General features: G+C 54.6%; 1 protein-coding gene across 1 annotated transcript in view; it reads left to right on the forward strand.

Moving 5' to 3' along the window:
- Positions 1 to 21,310, forward strand: part of LOC144490110 (RNA-binding protein 10-like) — a gene marked incomplete at its 3' end in the record, with an annotated part of 35,271 nt that overhangs the window by 1,578 nt on the left and 12,383 nt on the right. The window contains exons 2-6 of the mRNA XM_078207921.1: positions 2,228 to 2,288; positions 4,303 to 4,464; positions 15,010 to 15,170; positions 18,064 to 18,161; positions 19,695 to 19,782. Of these exons, the coding sequence (XP_078064047.1) occupies positions 2,228 to 2,288; positions 4,303 to 4,464; positions 15,010 to 15,170; positions 18,064 to 18,161; positions 19,695 to 19,782 (570 nt within the window). The remainder of the gene's footprint in view (positions 1 to 2,227; positions 2,289 to 4,302; positions 4,465 to 15,009; positions 15,171 to 18,063; positions 18,162 to 19,694; positions 19,783 to 21,310) is intronic.

Consider the following 21,310-nt stretch of genomic DNA (forward strand, 5'->3'; position numbering starts at 1 on the left):
CTAACCCCGTGCTGTACCTGTCCTGGGAGTGTTTGATGGGGACAGTGTAGAGGGAGCTTTACTCTGTATCTAACCCCGTGCTGTACCTGTCCTGGGAGTGTTTGATGGGGACAGTGTAGAGGGAGCTTTACTCTGTATCTAACCCCGTGCTGTACCTGTCCTGCGAGTGTTTGATGGGGCAGTGTAGAGGGAGCTTTACTCTGTATCTAACCCCGTGCTGTACCTGTCCTGGGAGTGTTTGATGGGGACAGTATAGAGGGAGCTTTACTCTGTATCTAACCCCGTGCTGTACCTGTCCTGGGAGTGTTTGATGGGGACAGTGTAGAGGGAGCTTTACTCTGTATCTAACCCCGTGCTGTACCTGTCCTGGGAGTGTTTGATGGGGACAGTGTAGAGGGAGCTTTACTCTGTATCTAACCCCGTGCTGTACCTGTCCTGGGAGTGTTTGATGGGGACAGTGTAGAGGGAGCTTTACTCTGTATCTAACCCCGTGCTGTACCTGTCCTGGGAGTGTTTGATGGGGACAGTGTAGAGGGAGCTTTACTCTGTATCTAACCCCGTGCTGTACCTGTCCTGGGAGTGTTTGATGGGGACAGTGTAGAGGGAGCTTTACTCTGTATCTAACCCCGTGCTGTACCTGTCCTGGGAGTGTTTGATGGGGGATAGTGTAGAGGGAGCTTTACTCTGTATCTAACCCCGTGCTGTACCTGTCCTGGGAGTGTTTGATGGGGGATAGTGTAGAGGGAGCTTTACTCTGTATCTAACCCCGTGCTGTACCTGTCCTGGGAGTGTTTGATGGGGGACAGTGTAGAGGGAGCTTTACTCTGTATCTGACCCCGTGCTGTACCTGTCCTGGGAGTGTTTGATGGGGACAGTGTAGAGGGAGCTTTACTCTGTATCTAACCCCGTGCTGTACCTGCCCTGGGAGTGTTTGATGGGGACAGTGTAGAGGGAGCTTTACTCTGTATCTAACCCCGTGCTGTACCTGTCCTGGGAGTGTTTGATGGGGGACAGTGTAGAGGGAGCTTTACTCTGTATCTAACCCCGTGCTGTACCTGTCCTGGGAGTGTTTGATGGGGGATAGTGTCGAGGGAGCTTTACTCTGTATCTAACCCCGTGCTGTACCTGTCCTGGGAGTGTTTGATGGGGACAGTGTAGTGGGAGCTTTACTCTGTATCTAACCCCGTGCTGTACCTGTCCTGGGAGTGTTTGATGGGGGACAGTGTAGTGGGAGCTTTACTCTGTATCTAGCCCCGTGCTGTACCTGTCCTGGGAGTGTTTGATGGGGACAGTGTAGTGGGAGCTTTACTCTGTATCTAACCCCGTGCTGTACCTGTCCTGGGAGTGTTTGATGGGGACAGTGTAGAGGGAGCTTTACTCTGTATCTAACCCCGTGCTGTACCTGTCCTGGGAGTGTTTGATGGGGGACAGTGTAGAGGGAGCTTTACTCTGTATCTAACCCCGTGCTGTACCTGTCCTGGGAGTGTTTGATGGGGGGGACAGTGTAGAGGGAGCTTTACTCTGTATCTAACCCCGTGCTGTACCTGTCCTGGGAGTGTTTGATGGGGACAGTGTAGAGGGAGCTTTACTCTGTATCTAACCCCGTGCTGTACCTGTCCTGGGAGTGTTTGATGGGGACAGTGTAGAGGGAGCTTTACTCTGTATCTAACCCCGTGCTGTACCTGTCCTGGGAGTGTTTGATGGGGGACAGTGTAGAGGGAGCTTTACTCTGTATCTAACCCCGTGCTGTACCTGTCCTGGGGGTGTTTGATGGGGGACAGTGTAGAGGGAGCTTTACTCTGTATCTAACCCCGTGCTGTACCTGTCCTGGGAGTGTTTGACGGGGGCAGTGAAGAGGGAGCTTTACTCTGTATCTAACCCCGTGCTGTACCTGTCCTGGGAGTGTTTGATGGGGACAATGTAGAGGGAGCTTTACTCTGTATCTAACCCCGTGCTGTACCTGTCCTGGGAGTGTTTGATGGGGAGAGTGTAGAGGGAGCTTTACTCTGTATCTAACCCCGTGCTGTACCTGTCCTGGGAGTGTTTGATGGGGACAGTGTAGAGGGAGCTTTACTCTGTATCTAACCCCGTGCTGTACCTGTCCTGGGAGTGTTTGATGGGGACAGTGTAGAGGGAGCTTTACTCTGTATCTAACCCCGTGCTGTACCTGTCCTGGGACTGAGCCAGTGTCGTCTCTGTTTGAAACTCTTTCCCTGTTCCCTTGCAGTGTGGTGTACAGAATTTTAAACGACGTGAAAAGTGCTTTAAATGTGGCGTGCCCAAATCAGGTGAGTGCAGCTGGAGCCTGTCGCCTTCTTTCCAACAGCTCGGGGTCCCATTTCTCCCCCCCCGTCACCCCCGTAATCCATATCAATCATTCCCAGCCCCTCCCCCAGGTCCCCGGAGCATGACGTGAATTCTCCAACCTCTCAGTCCCCGCGTGGTTCCCCTCGTTAACCTGATATTCTGATGAAGGGTTTTGAAGGTGAATGTGCAGCCAGAATTTCTCCCACAAGGCATTTGGTTCCACCCCCAGCCTGGATCACAACAGCCAATCACACCCAGGGTGAGAAACGTCAAGAATAGAAGCAGGAGGAGGCCATTCGGCCCTTCCAGCTGCTCCCCCATTCATTACGATCACGGCTGATCATCAAATTCAATATCCTGATCCCCCCCTTCCCCCCCATATCCCTCGATCCCTTTCGCCCCAAGAGCGATATCTAATTTCTTCCTGAAATCACACAACGTTTTGGCCTCAGCTACTTTCTGTGGGAGTGAATTCCACACATTCACCACCCTCTGGGTGAAGAAATTTCTCCTCACCTCAGTTCTAAAAGGTTTACCCCTTATCCTCAAACTATGACCCCTAGTTCTGGACTCCCCCCACCATCGGGAACATTCTTTCTGAATCCACCCTGTCGAACCCTGTTAGAATTTTATAAGTTTCTATGAGATCCCCCCTCACTCTTCTAAACTCCAGTGAATATAGAATCATAGAAACCCTACAGTGCAGAAGGAGGCCATTCGGCCCATCGCGTCTGCACCGACCACAATCCCACCCAGGTCCTACCCTCACATATTTACCCGCTAATCCCTCTAACCTACGCATCTCAGGACACTAAGGGCCATTTTTAGCATGGCCAATCAACCTAACCCGCACATCTTTCGGACTGTGGGAGGAAACCCACGCAGACACGAGGAGAATGTGCAAACTCCACACAGTGACCCAAGCCGGGAATCGAACCCAGGTCCCTGGAGCTGTGAGGCAGCAGTGCTAACCACTGTGCTACCGTGCTGCCCTATATAATCCTGACCATCTTAGTCTCTCCTCATATGACAGACCTGCCATCCCAGGAATCAGCCTGGTAAACCTTCGCTGTGCTCCCTCTATAGCAAGGACATCCTTCCTCAGATAAGGACACCAAAACTGCACACAATACTCCAGGTGTGGCCTCACCAAGGCTCTGTATGACTGCAGCAAAACATCCCTATTCCTGCAGTCGAAACAGTTACAGTCCGCTTTGAGTGATCCCTCCCCCGATCACTGCCCGAGGACTCAGGTGTGTCCGAAGATATGCAGGTCAGGTGGATAGGCCCTGGTAAATGGGCGGGGTTGTAGGGATCAGGCACGGGTCTTCGGAGGATGCTCTGTCTTGAGAATCCTTGCAGCCTCGATGGGCCGAATTGCCTCCTCCTTCACTGCACTGGTTCTTTGGGGCTGGGATTTAGAGGGGAGAGGGGAAGTCAGCCAAGATTCCTGCTCCCAATCACTGCAGCAGCCTCCACTGTACTGGGCGGGAGTAAAGGCAGGGAGACAGGCATGGAAGATTTATCCTGTATATATATCCTGTGAATTTTTCCCCCTCCAGTATTTCTCCCCCTCTCTGAGGGTGAATCTGCTCCCACCGCCCTCTCAGGCAGTGCCTTCCAGATCACAACAACTCGCCGTGTCAGTAAAATTCTCCCCATCTCTCCCCCCCCGGCCTCTGGTTCATTTACCGATTCTCTTCACTCTGTGTCTCCCCCTCCCTCGCTCTCTGGTTCCCCACCCTCCTGTCGCTGGGAAACACTTTCTCCTCATTCACTCGATCGAGACCCCCTCGCGATAGTGACTGCCTCGATTCAATCTCCCCCTTAACCTTCCCCGCTCCGAGGAGAACGATCCCAGCTTCTCCCAGTGTCCCTCTCTCCACCTTGACGCAATTGCTGACTCCATTCTGGTCAGTCGGGTCTGCGGTTGCGGGACTGTGAACGGTCTGTGTGTCAGGGGTTTATTAACGTGACTGCTTCTCCCGTTGGCAGAAGGCGAGCTGCGTCTGGTGCCTGGAAGGAAGGACATGCAACTGCCCCTCCCAGAGGGTCCACAGCCTCTGCTTAAATTCCCTCAGCCGTTCCAGCCGCCTCAGCTGCATCACCAGCACCCCTCACACAGCCAGCAGCAGCTTAACGAGAATGCCAATGACAGTAAGTGCAGGGTATGGGAGCACTGCAGAACTACTGCTGGGGACGGGTCTGTCACTGTATAACACTGGGGTACAGTACTGGTGGGGACGGGTCTGTCACTGTATAACACTGGGGTACAGTACTGGTGGGGACGGGTCTGTCACTGTATAACACTGGGGTACAGTACTGGTGGGGACGGGTCTGTCACTGTATAACACTGGGGTACAGTACTGGTGGGGACGGGTCTGTCACTGTATAACACTGGGGTACAGTACTGGTGGGGACGGGTCTGTCACTGTATAACACTGGGGTACAGTACTGGTGGGGACGGGTCTGTCACTGTATAACACTGGGGTACAGCACTGGTGGGGACGGGTCTGTCACTGTATAACACTGGGGCACAGTACTGGTGGGGACGGGTCTGTCACTGTATAACACTGGGGTACAGTACTGGTGGGGACGGGTCTGTCACTGTATAACACTGGGGTACAGTACTGGTGGGGACGGGTCCGTCACTGTATAACACTGGGGTACAGTACTGGTGGGGACGGGTCTGTCACTGTATAACACTGGGGTACAGTACTGGTGGGGATGGGTCTGTCACTGTATAACACTGGGGTACAGTACTGGTGGGGACGGGTCTGTCACTGTATAACACTGGGGTACAGTACTGGTGGGGACGGGACTGTCACTGTATAACACTGGGGTACAGTACTGGTGGGGACGGGTCTGTCACTGTATAACACTGGGGTACAGTACTGGTGGGGACGGGTCTGTCACTGTATAACACTGGGGTACAGTACTGGTGGGGACGGGTCTGTCACTGTATAACACTGGGGTACAGTACTGGTGGGGATGGGTCTGTCACAGTATAACACTGGGGTACAGTACTGGCGGGGACGGGTCTGTCACTGTATAACACTGGGGTACAGTACTGGTGGGGATGGGTCTGTCACAGTATAACACTGGGGTACAGTACTGGTGGGGACGGGTCTGTCACTGTATAACACTGGGGTACAGTACTGGTGGGGACGGGTCTGTCACTGTATAACACTGGGGTACAGTACTGGTGGGGACGGGTCTGTCACTGTATAACACTGGGGTACAGTACTGGTGGGGACGGGTCTGTCACTGTATAACACTGGGGAGTACTGGTGGGGACGGGTCTGTCACTGTATAACACTGGGGTACAGTACTGGTGGGGACGGGTCTGTCACTGTATAACACTGGGGTACAGTACTGGTGGGGACGGGTCTGTCACTGTACAACACTGGGGTACAGTACTGGTGGGGACGGGTCTGTCACTGTATAACACTGGGGTACAGTACTGGTGGGGACGGGTCTGTCACTGTATAACACTGGGGTACAGTACTGGTGGGGACGGGTCTGTCACTGTATAACACTGGGGTACAGTACTGGTGGGGACGGGTCTGTCGCTGTATAACACTGGGGTACAGTACTGGTGGGGACGGGTCTGTCACTGTATAACACTGGGGAACAGTACTGGTGGGGACGGGTCTGTCGCTGTATAACACTGGGGTACAGTACAGGTGGGGACGGGTCTGTCGCTGCATAACACTGGGGTACAGTACTGCTGGGGACGGGTCTGTCACTGTATAACACTGGGGTACAGTACTGGTGGGGACGGGTCTGTCACTGTGTAACACTGGGGTACAGTACTGGTGGGGACGGGTCTGTCACTGTATAACACTGGGGTACAGTACTGGTGGGGACGGGTCTGTCGCTGTATAACACTGGGGTACAGTACTGCTGGGGACGGGTCTGTCACTGTATAACACTGGGGAACAGTACTGGTGGGGACGGGTCTGTCGCTGTATAACACTGGGGTACAGTACTGGTGGGGACGGGTCTGTCACTGTATAACACTGGGGAACAGTACTGGTGGGGACGGGTCTGTCGCTGTATAACACTGGGGTACAGTACAGGTGGGGACGGGTCTGTCGCTGCATAACACTGGGGTACAGTACTGGTGGGGACGGGTCTGTCGCTGCATAACACTGGGGTACAGTACTGCTGGGGACGGATCTGTCACTGTATAACACTGGGGTACAGTATGGTGGGGACATGTCTGTCACTGTATAACACTGGGGCACAGTACTGGTGGGGACGGGTCTGTCACTGTATAACACTGGGGTATAGTACTGGTGGGGACGGGTCTGTCACTGTATAACACTGGGGTATAGTACTGGTGGGGACGGGTCTGTCACTGTATAACACTGGGGCACAGTACTGGTGGGGACGGGTCTGTCACTGTATAACACTGGGGCACAGTACTGGTGGGGACGGGTCTGTCACTGTATAACACTGGGGTACAGTACTGGTGGGGACGGGTCTGTCACTGTATAACACTGGGGTACAGTACTGGTGGGGACGGGTCTGTCACTGTATAACACTGGGGTACAGTACTGGTGGGGATGGGTCTGTCACTGTATAACACTGGGGTACAGTACTGGTGGTGATGGGTCTGTCACTGTATAACACTGGGGTACAGTACTGGTGGGGACGGGTCTGTCACTGTATAACACTGGGGTACAGTATGGTGGGGACATGTCTGTCACTGTATAACACTGGGGCACAGTACTGGTGGGGACGGGTCTGTCACTGCATAACACTGGGGTACAGTACTGGTGGGGACGGGTCTGTCACTGTGTAACACTGGGGTACAGTACTGCTGGGGACGGGTCTGTCACTGTATAACACTGGGGTACAGTACTGGTGGGGACGGGTCTGTCACTGTATAACACTGGGGTACAGTACTGGTGGGGATGGGTCTGTCACTGTATAACACTGGGGTACAGTACTGGTGGGGACGGGTCTGTCACTGTATAACACTGGGGTACAGTACTGGTGGGGATGGGTCTGTCACTGTATAACACTGGGGTACAGTACTGGTGGGGACGGGTCTGTCACTGTATAACACTGGGGTACAGTACTGCTGGGGACGGGTCTGTCACTGTATAACACTGGGGTACAGTACTGCTGGGGACGGGTCTGTCACTGTATAACACTGGGGTACAGTACTGGTGGGGACGGGTCTGTCACTGTATAACACTGGGGTACAGTACTGGTGGGGACGGGTCTGTCACTGTATAACACTGGGGTACAGTACTGGTGGGGATGGGTCTGTCACTGTATAACACTGGGGTACAGTACTGGTGGGGACGGGTCTGTCACTGTATAACACTGGGGTACAGTACTGCTGGGGACGGGTCTGTCACTGTATAACACTGGGGTACAGTACTGCTGGGGACGGGTCTGTCACTGTATAACACTGGGGTACAGTACTGGTGGGGACGGGTCTGTCACTGTATAACACTGGGGTACAGTACTGGTGGGGACGGGTCTGTCACTGTATAACACTGGGGTACAGTACTGGTGGGGACGGGTCTGTCACTGTATAACACTGGGGTACAGTACTGGTGGGGATGGGTCTGTCACAGTATAACACTGGGGTACAGTACTGGCGGGGACGGGTCTGTCACTGTATAACACTGGGGTACAGTACTGGTGGGGATGGGTCTGTCACAGTATAACACTGGGGTACAGTACTGGTGGGGACGGGTCTGTCACTGTATAACACTGGGGTACAGTACTGGTGGGGACGGGTCTGTCACTGTATAACACTGGGGTACAGTACTGGTGGGGACGGGTCTGTCACTGTATAACACTGGGGTACAGTACTGGTGGGGACGGGTCTGTCACTGTATAACACTGGGGAGTACTGGTGGGGACGGGTCTGTCACTGTATAACACTGGGGTACAGTACTGGTGGGGACGGGTCTGTCACTGTATAACACTGGGGTACAGTACTGGTGGGGACGGGTCTGTCACTGTACAACACTGGGGTACAGTACTGGTGGGGACGGGTCTGTCACTGTATAACACTGGGGTACAGTACTGGTGGGGACGGGTCTGTCACTGTATAACACTGGGGTACAGTACTGGTGGGGACGGGTCTGTCACTGTATAACACTGGGGTACAGTACTGGTGGGGACGGGTCTGTCGCTGTATAACACTGGGGTACAGTACTGGTGGGGACGGGTCTGTCACTGTATAACACTGGGGAACAGTACTGGTGGGGACGGGTCTGTCGCTGTATAACACTGGGGTACAGTACAGGTGGGGACGGGTCTGTCGCTGCATAACACTGGGGTACAGTACTGCTGGGGACGGGTCTGTCACTGTATAACACTGGGGTACAGTACTGGTGGGGACGGGTCTGTCACTGTGTAACACTGGGGTACAGTACTGGTGGGGACGGGTCTGTCACTGTATAACACTGGGGTACAGTACTGGTGGGGACGGGTCTGTCGCTGTATAACACTGGGGTACAGTACTGCTGGGGACGGGTCTGTCACTGTATAACACTGGGGAACAGTACTGGTGGGGACGGGTCTGTCGCTGTATAACACTGGGGTACAGTACTGGTGGGGACGGGTCTGTCACTGTATAACACTGGGGAACAGTACTGGTGGGGACGGGTCTGTCGCTGTATAACACTGGGGTACAGTACAGGTGGGGACGGGTCTGTCGCTGCATAACACTGGGGTACAGTACTGGTGGGGACGGGTCTGTCGCTGCATAACACTGGGGTACAGTACTGCTGGGGACGGATCTGTCACTGTATAACACTGGGGTACAGTATGGTGGGGACATGTCTGTCACTGTATAACACTGGGGCACAGTACTGGTGGGGACGGGTCTGTCACTGTATAACACTGGGGTATAGTACTGGTGGGGACGGGTCTGTCACTGTATAACACTGGGGTATAGTACTGGTGGGGACGGGTCTGTCACTGTATAACACTGGGGCACAGTACTGGTGGGGACGGGTCTGTCACTGTATAACACTGGGGCACAGTACTGGTGGGGACGGGTCTGTCACTGTATAACACTGGGGTACAGTACTGGTGGGGACGGGTCTGTCACTGTATAACACTGGGGTACAGTACTGGTGGGGACGGGTCTGTCACTGTATAACACTGGGGTACAGTACTGGTGGGGATGGGTCTGTCACTGTATAACACTGGGGTACAGTACTGGTGGTGATGGGTCTGTCACTGTATAACACTGGGGTACAGTACTGGTGGGGACGGGTCTGTCACTGTATAACACTGGGGTACAGTATGGTGGGGACATGTCTGTCACTGTATAACACTGGGGCACAGTACTGGTGGGGACGGGTCTGTCACTGCATAACACTGGGGTACAGTACTGGTGGGGACGGGTCTGTCACTGTGTAACACTGGGGTACAGTACTGGTGGGGACGGGTCTGTCACTGTATAACACTGGGGCACAGTACTGGTGGGGACGGGTCTGTCACTGCATAACACTGGGGTACAGTACTGGTGGGGACGGGTCTGTCACTGTGTAACACTGGGGTACAGTACTGGTGGGGATGGGTCTGTCACTGTATAACACTGGGGCACAGTACTGGTGGGGACGGGTCTGTCACTGTATAACACTGGGGTACAGTACTGGTGGGGACGGGTCTGTCACTGTATAACACTGGGGTACAGTACTGGTGGGGACGGGTCTGTCACTGTATAACACTGGGGTACAGTACTGGTGGGGATGGGTCTGTCACTGTATAACACTGGGGTACAGTACTGGTGGTGATGGGTCTGTCACTGTATAACACTGGGGTACAGTACTGGTGGGGACGGGTCTGTCACTGTATAACACTGGGGTACAGTATGGTGGGGACATGTCTGTCACTGTATAACACTGGGGCACAGTACTGGTGGGGACGGGTCTGTCACTGCATAACACTGGGGTACAGTACTGGTGGGGACGGGTCTGTCACTGTATAACACTGGGGTACAGTACTGGTGGGGACGGGTCTGTCACTGTATAACACTGGGGTACAGTACTGGTGGGGACGGGTCTGTCACTGTATAACACTGAGGTACAGTATGGTGGGGACATGTCTGTCACTGTATAACACTGGGGTACAGTACTGGTGGGGACGGGTCTGTCACTGCATGACACTGGGGTACAGTACTGGTGGGGACGGGTCTGTCACTGTGTAACACTGGGGTACAGTACTGGTGGGGACAGGTCTGTCACTGTATAACACTGGGGTACAGTACTGGTGGGGACAGGTCTGTCACTGTATAACACTGGGGCACAGTACTGGTGGGGACGGGTCTGTCACTGTATAACACTGGGGTACAGTACTGGTGGGGGCGGGTCTGTCACTGTATAACACTGGGGCACAGTACTGGTGGGGACGGGTCTGTCACTGTATAACACTGGGGTACAGTACTGGTGGGGACGGGTCTGTCACTGCATAACACTGTGGTACAGTACTGGTGGGGACGGGTCTGTCACTGCATAACACTGGGGTACAGTACTGGTGGGGACGGGTCTGTCACTGTATAACACTGGGGTACAGTACTGGTGGGGACGAGCCTGTCACTGTATAACACTGGGGTACAGTACTGGTGGGGATGGGTCTGTCACAGTATAACACTGGGGTACAGTACTGGTGGGGATGGGTCTGTCACTGTATAACACTGGGGTACAGTACTGGTGGGGATGGGTCTGTCACTGTATAACACTGGGGTACAGTATGGTGGGGACATGTCTGTCACTGTATAACACTGGGGCACAGTACTGGTGGGGACGGGTCTGTCACTGTATAACACTGGGGTATAGTACTGGTGGGGACGGGTCTGTCACTGTATAACACTGGGGTATAGTACTGGTGGGGACGGGTCTGTCACTGTATAACACTGGGGCACAGTACTGGTGGGGACGGGTCTGTCACTGTATAACACTGGGGCACAGTACTGGTGGGGACGGGTCTGTCACTGTATAACACTGGGGTACAGTACTGGTGGGGACGGGTCTGTCACTGTATAACACTGGGGTACAGTACTGGTGGGGACGGGTCTGTCACTGTATAACACTGGGGTACAGTACTGGTGGGGATGGGTCTGTCACTGTATAACACTGGGGTACAGTACTGGTGGTGATGGGTCTGTCACTGTATAACACTGGGGTACAGTACTGGTGGGGACGGGTCTGTCACTGTATAACACTGGGGTACAGTATGGTGGGGACATGTCTGTCACTGTATAACACTGGGGCACAGTACTGGTGGGGACGGGTCTGTCACTGCATAACACTGGGGTACAGTACTGGTGGGGACGGGTCTGTCACTGTGTAACACTGGGGTACAGTACTGGTGGGGACGGGTCTGTCACTGTATAACACTGGGGCACAGTACTGGTGGGGACGGGTCTGTCACTGCATAACACTGGGGTACAGTACTGGTGGGGACGGGTCTGTCACTGTGTAACACTGGGGTACAGTACTGGTGGGGATGGGTCTGTCACTGTATAACACTGGGGCACAGTACTGGTGGGGACGGGTCTGTCACTGTATAACACTGGGGTACAGTACTGGTGGGGACGGGTCTGTCACTGTATAACACTGGGGTACAGTACTGGTGGGGACGGGTCTGTCACTGTATAACACTGGGGTACAGTACTGGTGGGGATGGGTCTGTCACTGTATAACACTGGGGTACAGTACTGGTGGTGATGGGTCTGTCACTGTATAACACTGGGGTACAGTACTGGTGGGGACGGGTCTGTCACTGTATAACACTGGGGTACAGTATGGTGGGGACATGTCTGTCACTGTATAACACTGGGGCACAGTACTGGTGGGGACGGGTCTGTCACTGCATAACACTGGGGTACAGTACTGGTGGGGACGGGTCTGTCACTGTATAACACTGGGGTACAGTACTGGTGGGGACGGGTCTGTCACTGTATAACACTGGGGTACAGTACTGGTGGGGACGGGTCTGTCACTGTATAACACTGAGGTACAGTATGGTGGGGACATGTCTGTCACTGTATAACACTGGGGTACAGTACTGGTGGGGACGGGTCTGTCACTGCATGACACTGGGGTACAGTACTGGTGGGGACGGGTCTGTCACTGTGTAACACTGGGGTACAGTACTGGTGGGGACGGGTCTGTCACTGTATAACACTGGGGTACAGTACTGGTGGGGACAGGTCTGTCACTGTATAACACTGGGGCACAGTACTGGTGGGGACGGGTCTGTCACTGTATAACACTGGGGTACAGTACTGGTGGGGGCGGGTCTGTCACTGTATAACACTGGGGCACAGTACTGGTGGGGACGGGTCTGTCACTGTATAACACTGGGGTACAGTACTGGTGGGGACGGGTCTGTCACTGCATAACACTGTGGTACAGTACTGGTGGGGACGGGTCTGTCACTGCATAACACTGGGGTACAGTACTGGTGGGGACGGGTCTGTCACTGTATAACACTGGGGTACAGTACTGGTGGGGACGAGCCTGTCACTGTATAACACTGGGGTACAGTACTGGTGGGGATGGGTCTGTCACAGTATAACACTGGGGTACAGTACTGGTGGGGATGGGTCTGTCACTGTATAACACTGGGGTACAGTACTGGTGGGGATGGGTCTGTCACTGTATAACACTGGGGTACAGTACTGGTGGGGACGGGTCTGTCACTGTATAACACTGGGGTACAGTACTGGTGGGGACGGGTCTGTCACTGTATAACACGGGTACAGTACTGGTGGGGACGATCCTGTCACAGTATAACACTGGGGTACAGTACTGGTGGGGATGGGTCTGTCACTGTATAACACTGGGGTACAGTACTGGTGGGGACGGGTCTGTCCCTGTATAACACTGGGGTACAGTACTGGTGGGGACGGGTCTGTCACTGTATAACACTGGGGTACAGTATTGGTGGGGATGGGTCTGTCACTGTATAACACTGGGGTACAGTACTGGTGGGGATGGGTCTGTCACTGTATAACACTGGGGTACAGTACTGGTGGGGATGGGTCTGTCACTGTATAACACTGGGGTACAGTACTGGTGGGGATGGGCCTGTCACTGTATAACACTGGGGTACAGTACTGGTGGGGACGGGTCTGTCACTGTATAACACTGGGGTACAGTACTGGTGGGGATGGGTCTGTCGCTGTATAACACTGGGGTACAGTACTGGTGGGGACGGGTCTGTCACTGTATAACACTGGGGTACAGTACTGGTGGGGACGGGTCTGTCACTGTATAACACTGGGGTACAGTACTGGTGGGGACGGGTCTGTCACTGTATAACACTGGGGTACAGTACTGGTGGGGACGGGTCTGTCACTGTATAACACTGGGGTACAGTACTGGTGGGGACGGGTCTGTCACTGTATAACACTGGGGTACAGTACTGGTGGGGACGGGTCCGTCACTGTATAACACTGGGGTACAGTACTGGTGGGGACGGGTCTGTCACTGTATAACACTGGGGTACAGTACTGGTGGGGACGGGTCTGTCACTGTATAACACTGGGGTACAGTACTGGTGGGGACGGGTCTGTCACTGTATAACACTGGGGTACAGTACTGGTGGGGACGGGTCTGTCACTGTATAACACTGGGGTACAGTACTGGTGGGGACAGGTCTGTCACTGTATAACACTGGGGTACAGTACTGGTGGGGACGGGTCTGTCACTGTATAACACTGGGGTACAGTACTGGTGGGGACGGGTCTGTCACTGTATAACACTGGGGTACAGTACTGGTGGGGACGGGTCTGTCACTGTATAACACTGGGGTACAGTACTGGTGGGGACGGGTCTGTCACTGTATAACACTGGGGTACAGTACTGGTGGGGATGGGTCTGTCGCTGTATAACACTGGGGTACAGTACTGGTGGGGACGTGTCTGTCACTGTATAACACTGGGGTACAGTACTGGTGGGGACGGGTCTGTCACTGTATAACACTGGGGTACAGTACTGGTGGGGACGGGTCTGTCACTGTATAACACTGGGGTACAGTACTGGTGGGGACGGGTCTGTCACTGTGTAACACTGGGGTACAGTACTGGTGGGGACGGGTCCGTCACTGTATAACACTGGGGTACAGTACTGGTGGGGACGGGTCTGTCACTGTATAACACTGGGGTACAGTACTGGTGGGGACGGGTCTGTCACTGTATAACACTGGGGTACAGTACTGGTGGGGACGGGTCTGTCACTGTATAACTCTGGGGGTACAGTACTGGTGGGGACGGGTCTGTCACTGTATAACACTGGGGTACAGTACTGGTGGGGACGGGTCTGTCACTGTATAACACTGGGGTACAGTACTGGTGGGGACGGGTCTGTCACTGTATAACACTGGGGTACAGTACTGGTGGGGACGGGTCTGTCACTGTATAACACTGGGGTACAGTACTGGCGGGGACGGGTCTGTCACTGTATAACACTGGGGTACAGTACTGGTGGGGACGGGTCTGTCACTGTATAACACTGGGGTACAGTACTGGTGGGGACGGGTCTGTCACTGTATAACACTGGGGTACAGTACTGGCGGGGACGGGTCTGTCACTGTATAACACTGGGGTACAGAACCGTTTCTTCTGTCTGGGGGTGAGTAGTGTTAAGCTGCGAGTCTGAATTGCTGTTTAGCGGAGCTGTCTGATTAATGTTCCCCGTTTGTTTTCCGTACTAGCTGTGATTCTGCGGAATTTGAACCCGCACACTACCCTTGATGTGATATTGAATGCCCTGACCCCCTACGCCGTGCTGTCTCCCTCCAATGTGCGCCTTATCAAAGATAAACAGACACAGCTGAACAGAGGGTTTGCCTTTATACAGCTCTCAACCATCGTGGTGAGTCCCAGCACTTCAATCTCAAATCACTGCTTCAAATTTAAAACGTTCATCAATTTAATCATTCAAACGAGCAATTCAATCATTTCAAAATCGGGCGAACTATTCAGGGAACAACTGTGCCCACACAGGGTTAGATACAGAGTAAAGCTCCCTCGACACTGTCCCCCATCAAACACTCCCAGGACAGGTACAGCACGGGGTTAGATACAGAGTAAAGCTCCCTCTACACTGTCCCCATCAAACACTCCCAGGACAGGTACAGCACGGGGTTAGATACGGAGTAAAGCTCCCTCTACACTGTCCCCCATCAAACACTCCCAGGACAGGTACAGCACGGGGTTAGATACAGAGTAAAGCTCCCTCTACACTGTCCCCCATCAAACACTCCCAGGACAGGTACAGCACGGGGTTAGATACAGAGTAAAGCTCCCTCTACACTGTCCCCATCAAACACTCCCAGGACAGGTACAGCACGGGGTTAGATACGGAGTAAAGCTTCCTCTACACTGTCCCCCATCAAACACTCCCAGGACAGGTACAGCACGGGGTTAGATACAGAGTAAAGCTCCCTCTACACTGTCCCCATCAAACACTCCCAGGACAGGTACAGCACGGGGTTAGATACGGAGTAAAGCTCCCTCTACACAACTCTGGTGCGGCCGCACTTGGAGTACTGTGTGCAGTTCTGGTCCCCACATTACAGGAAGGATGTGGAGGCTTTGGAGAGGGTGCAGAGGAGGTTTACCAGGATGTTGCCTGGTATGGAGGGGAGATCCTATGAGGAGAGGCTGAGGGATTTGGGATTGTTTTCGCTGGAAAGGCGGCGGCTAAGAGGGGATCTTATTGAAACATATAAGATGATTAGAGGTTTAGATAGGGTGGATAGTGATAGCCTTTTTCCTCTGATGGAGAAATCCAGCACGAGGGGGCATGGCTTTAAATTGAGGGGGGGTAGTTATAGAACCGATGTCAGGGGTAGGTTCTTTACCCAGAGGGTGGTGAGGGATTGGAATGCCCTGCCAGCATCAGTAGTAAATGCGCCTAGTTTGGGGGCGTTTAAGAGATCCGTAGATAGGTTCATGGACGAAAAGAAATTGGTTTAGGTTGGAGGGTCACAGTTTTTTTTTTAACTGGTCGGTGCAACATCGTGGGCCGAAGGGCCTGTTCTGCGCTGTAATGTTCTATGTTCTATGTTCTATGTTCTACACTGTCCCCCATCAAACACTCCCAGGACAGGTACAGCACGGGGTTAGATACGGAGTAAAGCTCCCTCGACACTGTCCCCCATCAAACACTCCCAGGACAGGTACAGCACGGGGTTAGATACAGAGTAAAGCTCCCTCTACACTGTCCCCATCAAACACTCCCAGGACAGGTACAGCACGGGGTTAGATACGGAGTAAAGCTCCCTCTACACTGTCCCCCATCAAACACTCCCAGGACAGGTACAGCACGGGGTTAGATACAGAGTAAAGCTCCCTCTACACTGTCCCCATCAAACACTCCCAGGACAGGTACAGCACGGGGTTAGATACGGAGTAAAGCTCCCTCTACACTGTCCCCCATCAAACACTCCCAGGACAGGTACAGCACGGGGTTAGATACAGAGTAAAGCTCCCTCTACACTGTCCCCATCAAACACTCCCAGGACAGGTACAGCACGGGGTTAGATACAGAGTAAAGCTCCCTCTACACTGTCCCCATCAAACACTCCCAGGACAGGTACAGCACGGGGTTAGATACAGAGTAAAGCTCCCTCTACACTGTCCCCATCAAACACTCCCAGGACAGGTACAGCACGGGGTTAGATACAGAGTAAAGCTCCCTCTACACTGTCCCCATCAAACACTCCCAGGACAGGTACAGCACGGGGTTAGATACGGAGTAAAGCTCCCTCTACACTGTCCCCCATCAAACACTCCCAGGACAGGTACAGCACGGGGTTAGATACAGAGTAAAGCTCCCTCGACACTGTCCCCCATCAAACACTCCCAGGACAGGTACAGCACGGGGTTAGATACAGAGTAAAGCTCCCTCTACACTGTCCCCATCAAACACTCCCAGGACAGGTACAGCACGGGGTTAGATACGGAGTAAAGCTCCCTCTACACTGTCCCCCATCAAACACTCCCAGGACAGGTACAGCACGGGGTTAGATACAGAGTAAAGCTCCCTCTACACTGTCCCCATCAAACACTCCCAGGACAGGTACAGCACGGGGTTAGATACGGAGTAAAGCTCCCTCTACACTGTCCCCCATCAAACACTCCCAGGACAGGTACAGCACGGGGTTAGATACAGAGTAAAGCTCCCTCTACACTGTCCCCATCAAACACTCCCAGGACAGGTACAGCACGGGGTTAGATACAGAGTAAAGCTCCCTCTACACTGCCCCCATCAAACACTCCCAGGACAGGTACAGCACGGGGTTAGATACAGAGTAAAGCTCCCTCTACACTGTCCCCATCAAACACTCCCAGGACAGGTACAGCACGGGGTTAGATACAGAGTAAAGCTCCCTCTACACTGTCCCCCATCAAACACTCCCAGGACAGGAACAGCACGGGGTTAGATACAGAGTAAAGCTCCCTCTCCATTACAGACTGGGGGAATGGAAGAGAGTCCCTGGCTGGTCTTTTACTGCTCACCCACCACGGGAATTTGAGCGGGTGAGGGGTGGACAATGGGAAGGTCCGCTGACCTCGGGTGGGATTTTCCGGTTTCGGGACGAGCGTGGCCTTGAATCCTGCCCTCGTGTCAGCGGTTGGCGGTGCTGGCTTTCTCCCCCCAGACGGCTGTGCGTTCGCTCTGTGAATGGTGGGGAGTGTTCCTGGGCGCGCTGAGCTCGCTCAGAGTTGCTGCTTGAATAGATTGTGCTGTCTGTTTACAGGAAGCCTCTCAGCTGCTTCAGATCCTCCAGTCACTACAGCCTCCTCTCAACATCGATGGCAAAACTATCAACGTTGAGTTTGCAAAGGGCACCAAGAGGTAGGTGCTGTGCCCCAGCGTGACTCATTACCTCAATTACCAACTTGTATTCTGAGATTGACTTTCTCTGCCTCGGAACACTGGGCAGATCGACATTGGCACATTGAGAAAGGGGAAATCCCAGCATATTCCTCACCCAGTGATCACACCTCGAATCGTGACATCCATCTGTGAGGAAGAGGGGCTTAGTTTAAGGTGCTCCCCCAGCACTGACCCTCCCACAGTGCGGCGCTCCCTCAGCACTGACCCTCCCACAGTGCGGCGCTCCCTCAGCACTGACCCTCCCACAGTGCGGTGCTCCCTCAGCACTGACCCTCCCACAGTGCGGCGCTCCCTCAGCACTGACCCTCCCACAGTGCGGCGCTCCCTCAGCACTGACCCTCCCACAGTGCGGCGCTCCCTCAGCACTGACCCTCCCACAGTGCGGCGCTCCCTCAGCACTGACCCATCTACAGTGCGACGCTCCCTCAGCACTGACCCTCCCACAGTGCGGCGCTCCCTCAGCACTGACCCTCCCACAGTGCGGCGCTCCCTCAGCACTGACCCTCCCACAGTGCGGCGCTCCCCCAGCACTGACCCTCCCACAGTGCGGCGCTCCCTCAGCACTGACCCTCCCACAGTGCGGCGCTCCCTCAGCACTGACCCTCCCACAGTGCGGCGCTCCCTCAGCACTGACCCTCCCACAGTGCGGCGCTCCCTCAGCACTGACCCTCCCACAGTGCGGCGCTCCCTCAGCACTGACCCTCCCACAGTGCGGTGCTCCCTCAGCACTGACCCACCTACAGTGCGGCGCTCCCTCAGCACTGACCCTCCCACAGTGCGGCGCTCCCTCAGCTCTGACCCTCCCACAGTGCGGCGCTCCCTCAGCACTGACCCTCCCACAGTGCGGCGCTCCCTCAGCACTGACCCTCCCACAGTGCGGCGCTCCCTCAGCACTGACCCTCCCACAGTGCGGCACTCCCACAGCACTGACCCTCCCACAGTGCGGCGCTCCCTCAGCACTGACCCTCCCACAGTGCGGCGCTCCCTCAGCACTGACCCTCCCACAGTGCGGCGCTCCCTCAGCACTGACCCTCCCACAGTGCGGCGCTCCCTCAGCACTGACCCTCCTACAGTGCGGCGCTCCCGCAGCACTGACCCTCCCACAGTGCGGTGCTCCCTCAGCACCGACCCTCCCACAGTGCGGCGCTCCCTCAGCACTGACCCTCCCACAGTGCGGCGCTCCCTCAGCACTGACCCTCCCACAGTGCGGCGCTCCCTCAGCACTGACCCTCCCACAGTGCGGCGCTCCCTCAGCACTGACCCTCCCACAGTGCGGCGCTCCCTCAGCACTGACCCACAGTGCGGCGCTCCCTCAGCACTGACCCTCCCACCGTGCGGCTCTCCCTCTTTGTAGCCTAGTATTATTGATTGGTCAGCAGTTGTTGTGTTGGTCTGTCGTGTTGTACAGTGTGGTTTGATGTTTGCTGGTGGACTTGCTGAAGGCAGCTTTCCTCTCCCTGAGAGTCTCTTTCTTTGCTGTCCCGGCTGCAGGGATGTGGTGCTGACAGATGGCAGTCGGGCGAGTGCTGCTTCCGTGGCCAGTACGGCCATCGCCGCTGCTCAGTGGGCGGTCAACCAGGTGAGTCAGGGAAAGGGGGGGCTTGGGGTGAGGGGGCGTGGGGTGGCGGGGGGTGGGGTACCCTGAGGGGCTGCAGACCTGAGCGCTGTGCTGCGGGGAATCGCGGTGCCGGCGACAACTCATCCCCCACCGGCCATCGGAGCCGGAGCAGACCATTTGCCCCCTCGAGCCTACCCCGCTAGTCAGCACGCGCAGGGCTGATATTGGGGGTCCCCCCTCTCAGCCTCCCACTGCCTGTATCCCGAGAGACCAAAAATCCATCCAGTCCCAAAGCCTTAAGTGTCTCCAACACTCACAGCCCTCCGGGGTGACCAGGCCCAAAGATTCACAACCCTCTGAGTTAAGATGTTTCTCCTGATCTCGGTGCCCACTTACCCTGAGACTGTCCCCCCCCGTCGCACCCCGCCCAACCGAGACAATCTCTCCGTGTCCGCCCCCTCGTCTCCATTTCACTGCGATCGCCTCTCATTCCCCCCACCAACCCCCCCCAACCCCAGGTATGGGCCTGAGTCAGTCCGCCTCCGCCCCTTGCCTCCCCTGTTAGCTGCTGGATTTACACCTCAGCCATGGACACCTTTCATCACCTCCTGAGGAGCTTTGCAGCCACTGAAAAGACCCAAAGACTGGAAGCAATAGGAACAGGAGGAGGCCATTCGGCCCCTGGAGCCTGCTCCGCCATTCAATGGGATCGTGGCTGGGTTTAAAGTTCGGCCACTCCAGTGTTGTGATTAATTTATGGGACACGGGCGTCGCTGGCTGGGCCGCATTTATTGCCCGTCCCTAGTTTTCCCCCGGAGGGGCAGTTCAGAGCCAACCGCTTTGCTGTGTGGGGTCTGGAGTCACGTGTAGGCCAGACCGGGTCAGGACAGCAGATTTCCTTTCCGAAAGGATAGTCGTGAACCAGATGGGTTTTTCCGACAATAGTCACCGTTAGACTTTTAGTTTCAGATTTTTATTGAATTCAAATTTCACCATCTGCCGTGGTGGGATTCGAACCATGACCGCGTGTCTCTGGGTGACTTAACAGAGAGACACAGAAACTAGAAGCAGGAGGAGGCCATTCGGCCCTTCGAGCTGCTCCCCCATTCATTTTGATCACGGCTGATCATCAAATTCAATATCCTGATCCCCCCCCTTCCTCCCCCATATCCCTCGATCCCTTTCGCCCCAAGAGTGATATCTAATTTCTTCCTGAAATCACACAACGTTTTGGCCTCAGCTACTTTCTGTGGGAGTGAATTCCACACATTCACCACCCTCTGAGTCTGAGGTCACGGACCGACCGACTCAAGAACAGCTTCTTCCCTGCTGCTGCCATCGAACTTTTGAATGGACCTACCTCGCATTAAGTTGATCTTTCTCTACACCCTAGCTATGACTGTAACACTACATTCTGCACTCTCTCCTTTCCTTCTCTATGAACAGTATGCTTTGTCTGTATAGCGCGCAGGAAACAATACTTTTCACTGTATGTTAATACATGTGACAATAATAAATCAAATCAAAATCTCTGGGTGAAGAAATTTCT

The sequence above is a fragment of the Mustelus asterias genome, unplaced genomic scaffold (assembly GCF_964213995.1).
Source record: "Mustelus asterias unplaced genomic scaffold, sMusAst1.hap1.1 HAP1_SCAFFOLD_2884, whole genome shotgun sequence".
Taxonomy (NCBI): domain Eukaryota; kingdom Metazoa; phylum Chordata; class Chondrichthyes; order Carcharhiniformes; family Triakidae; genus Mustelus; species Mustelus asterias.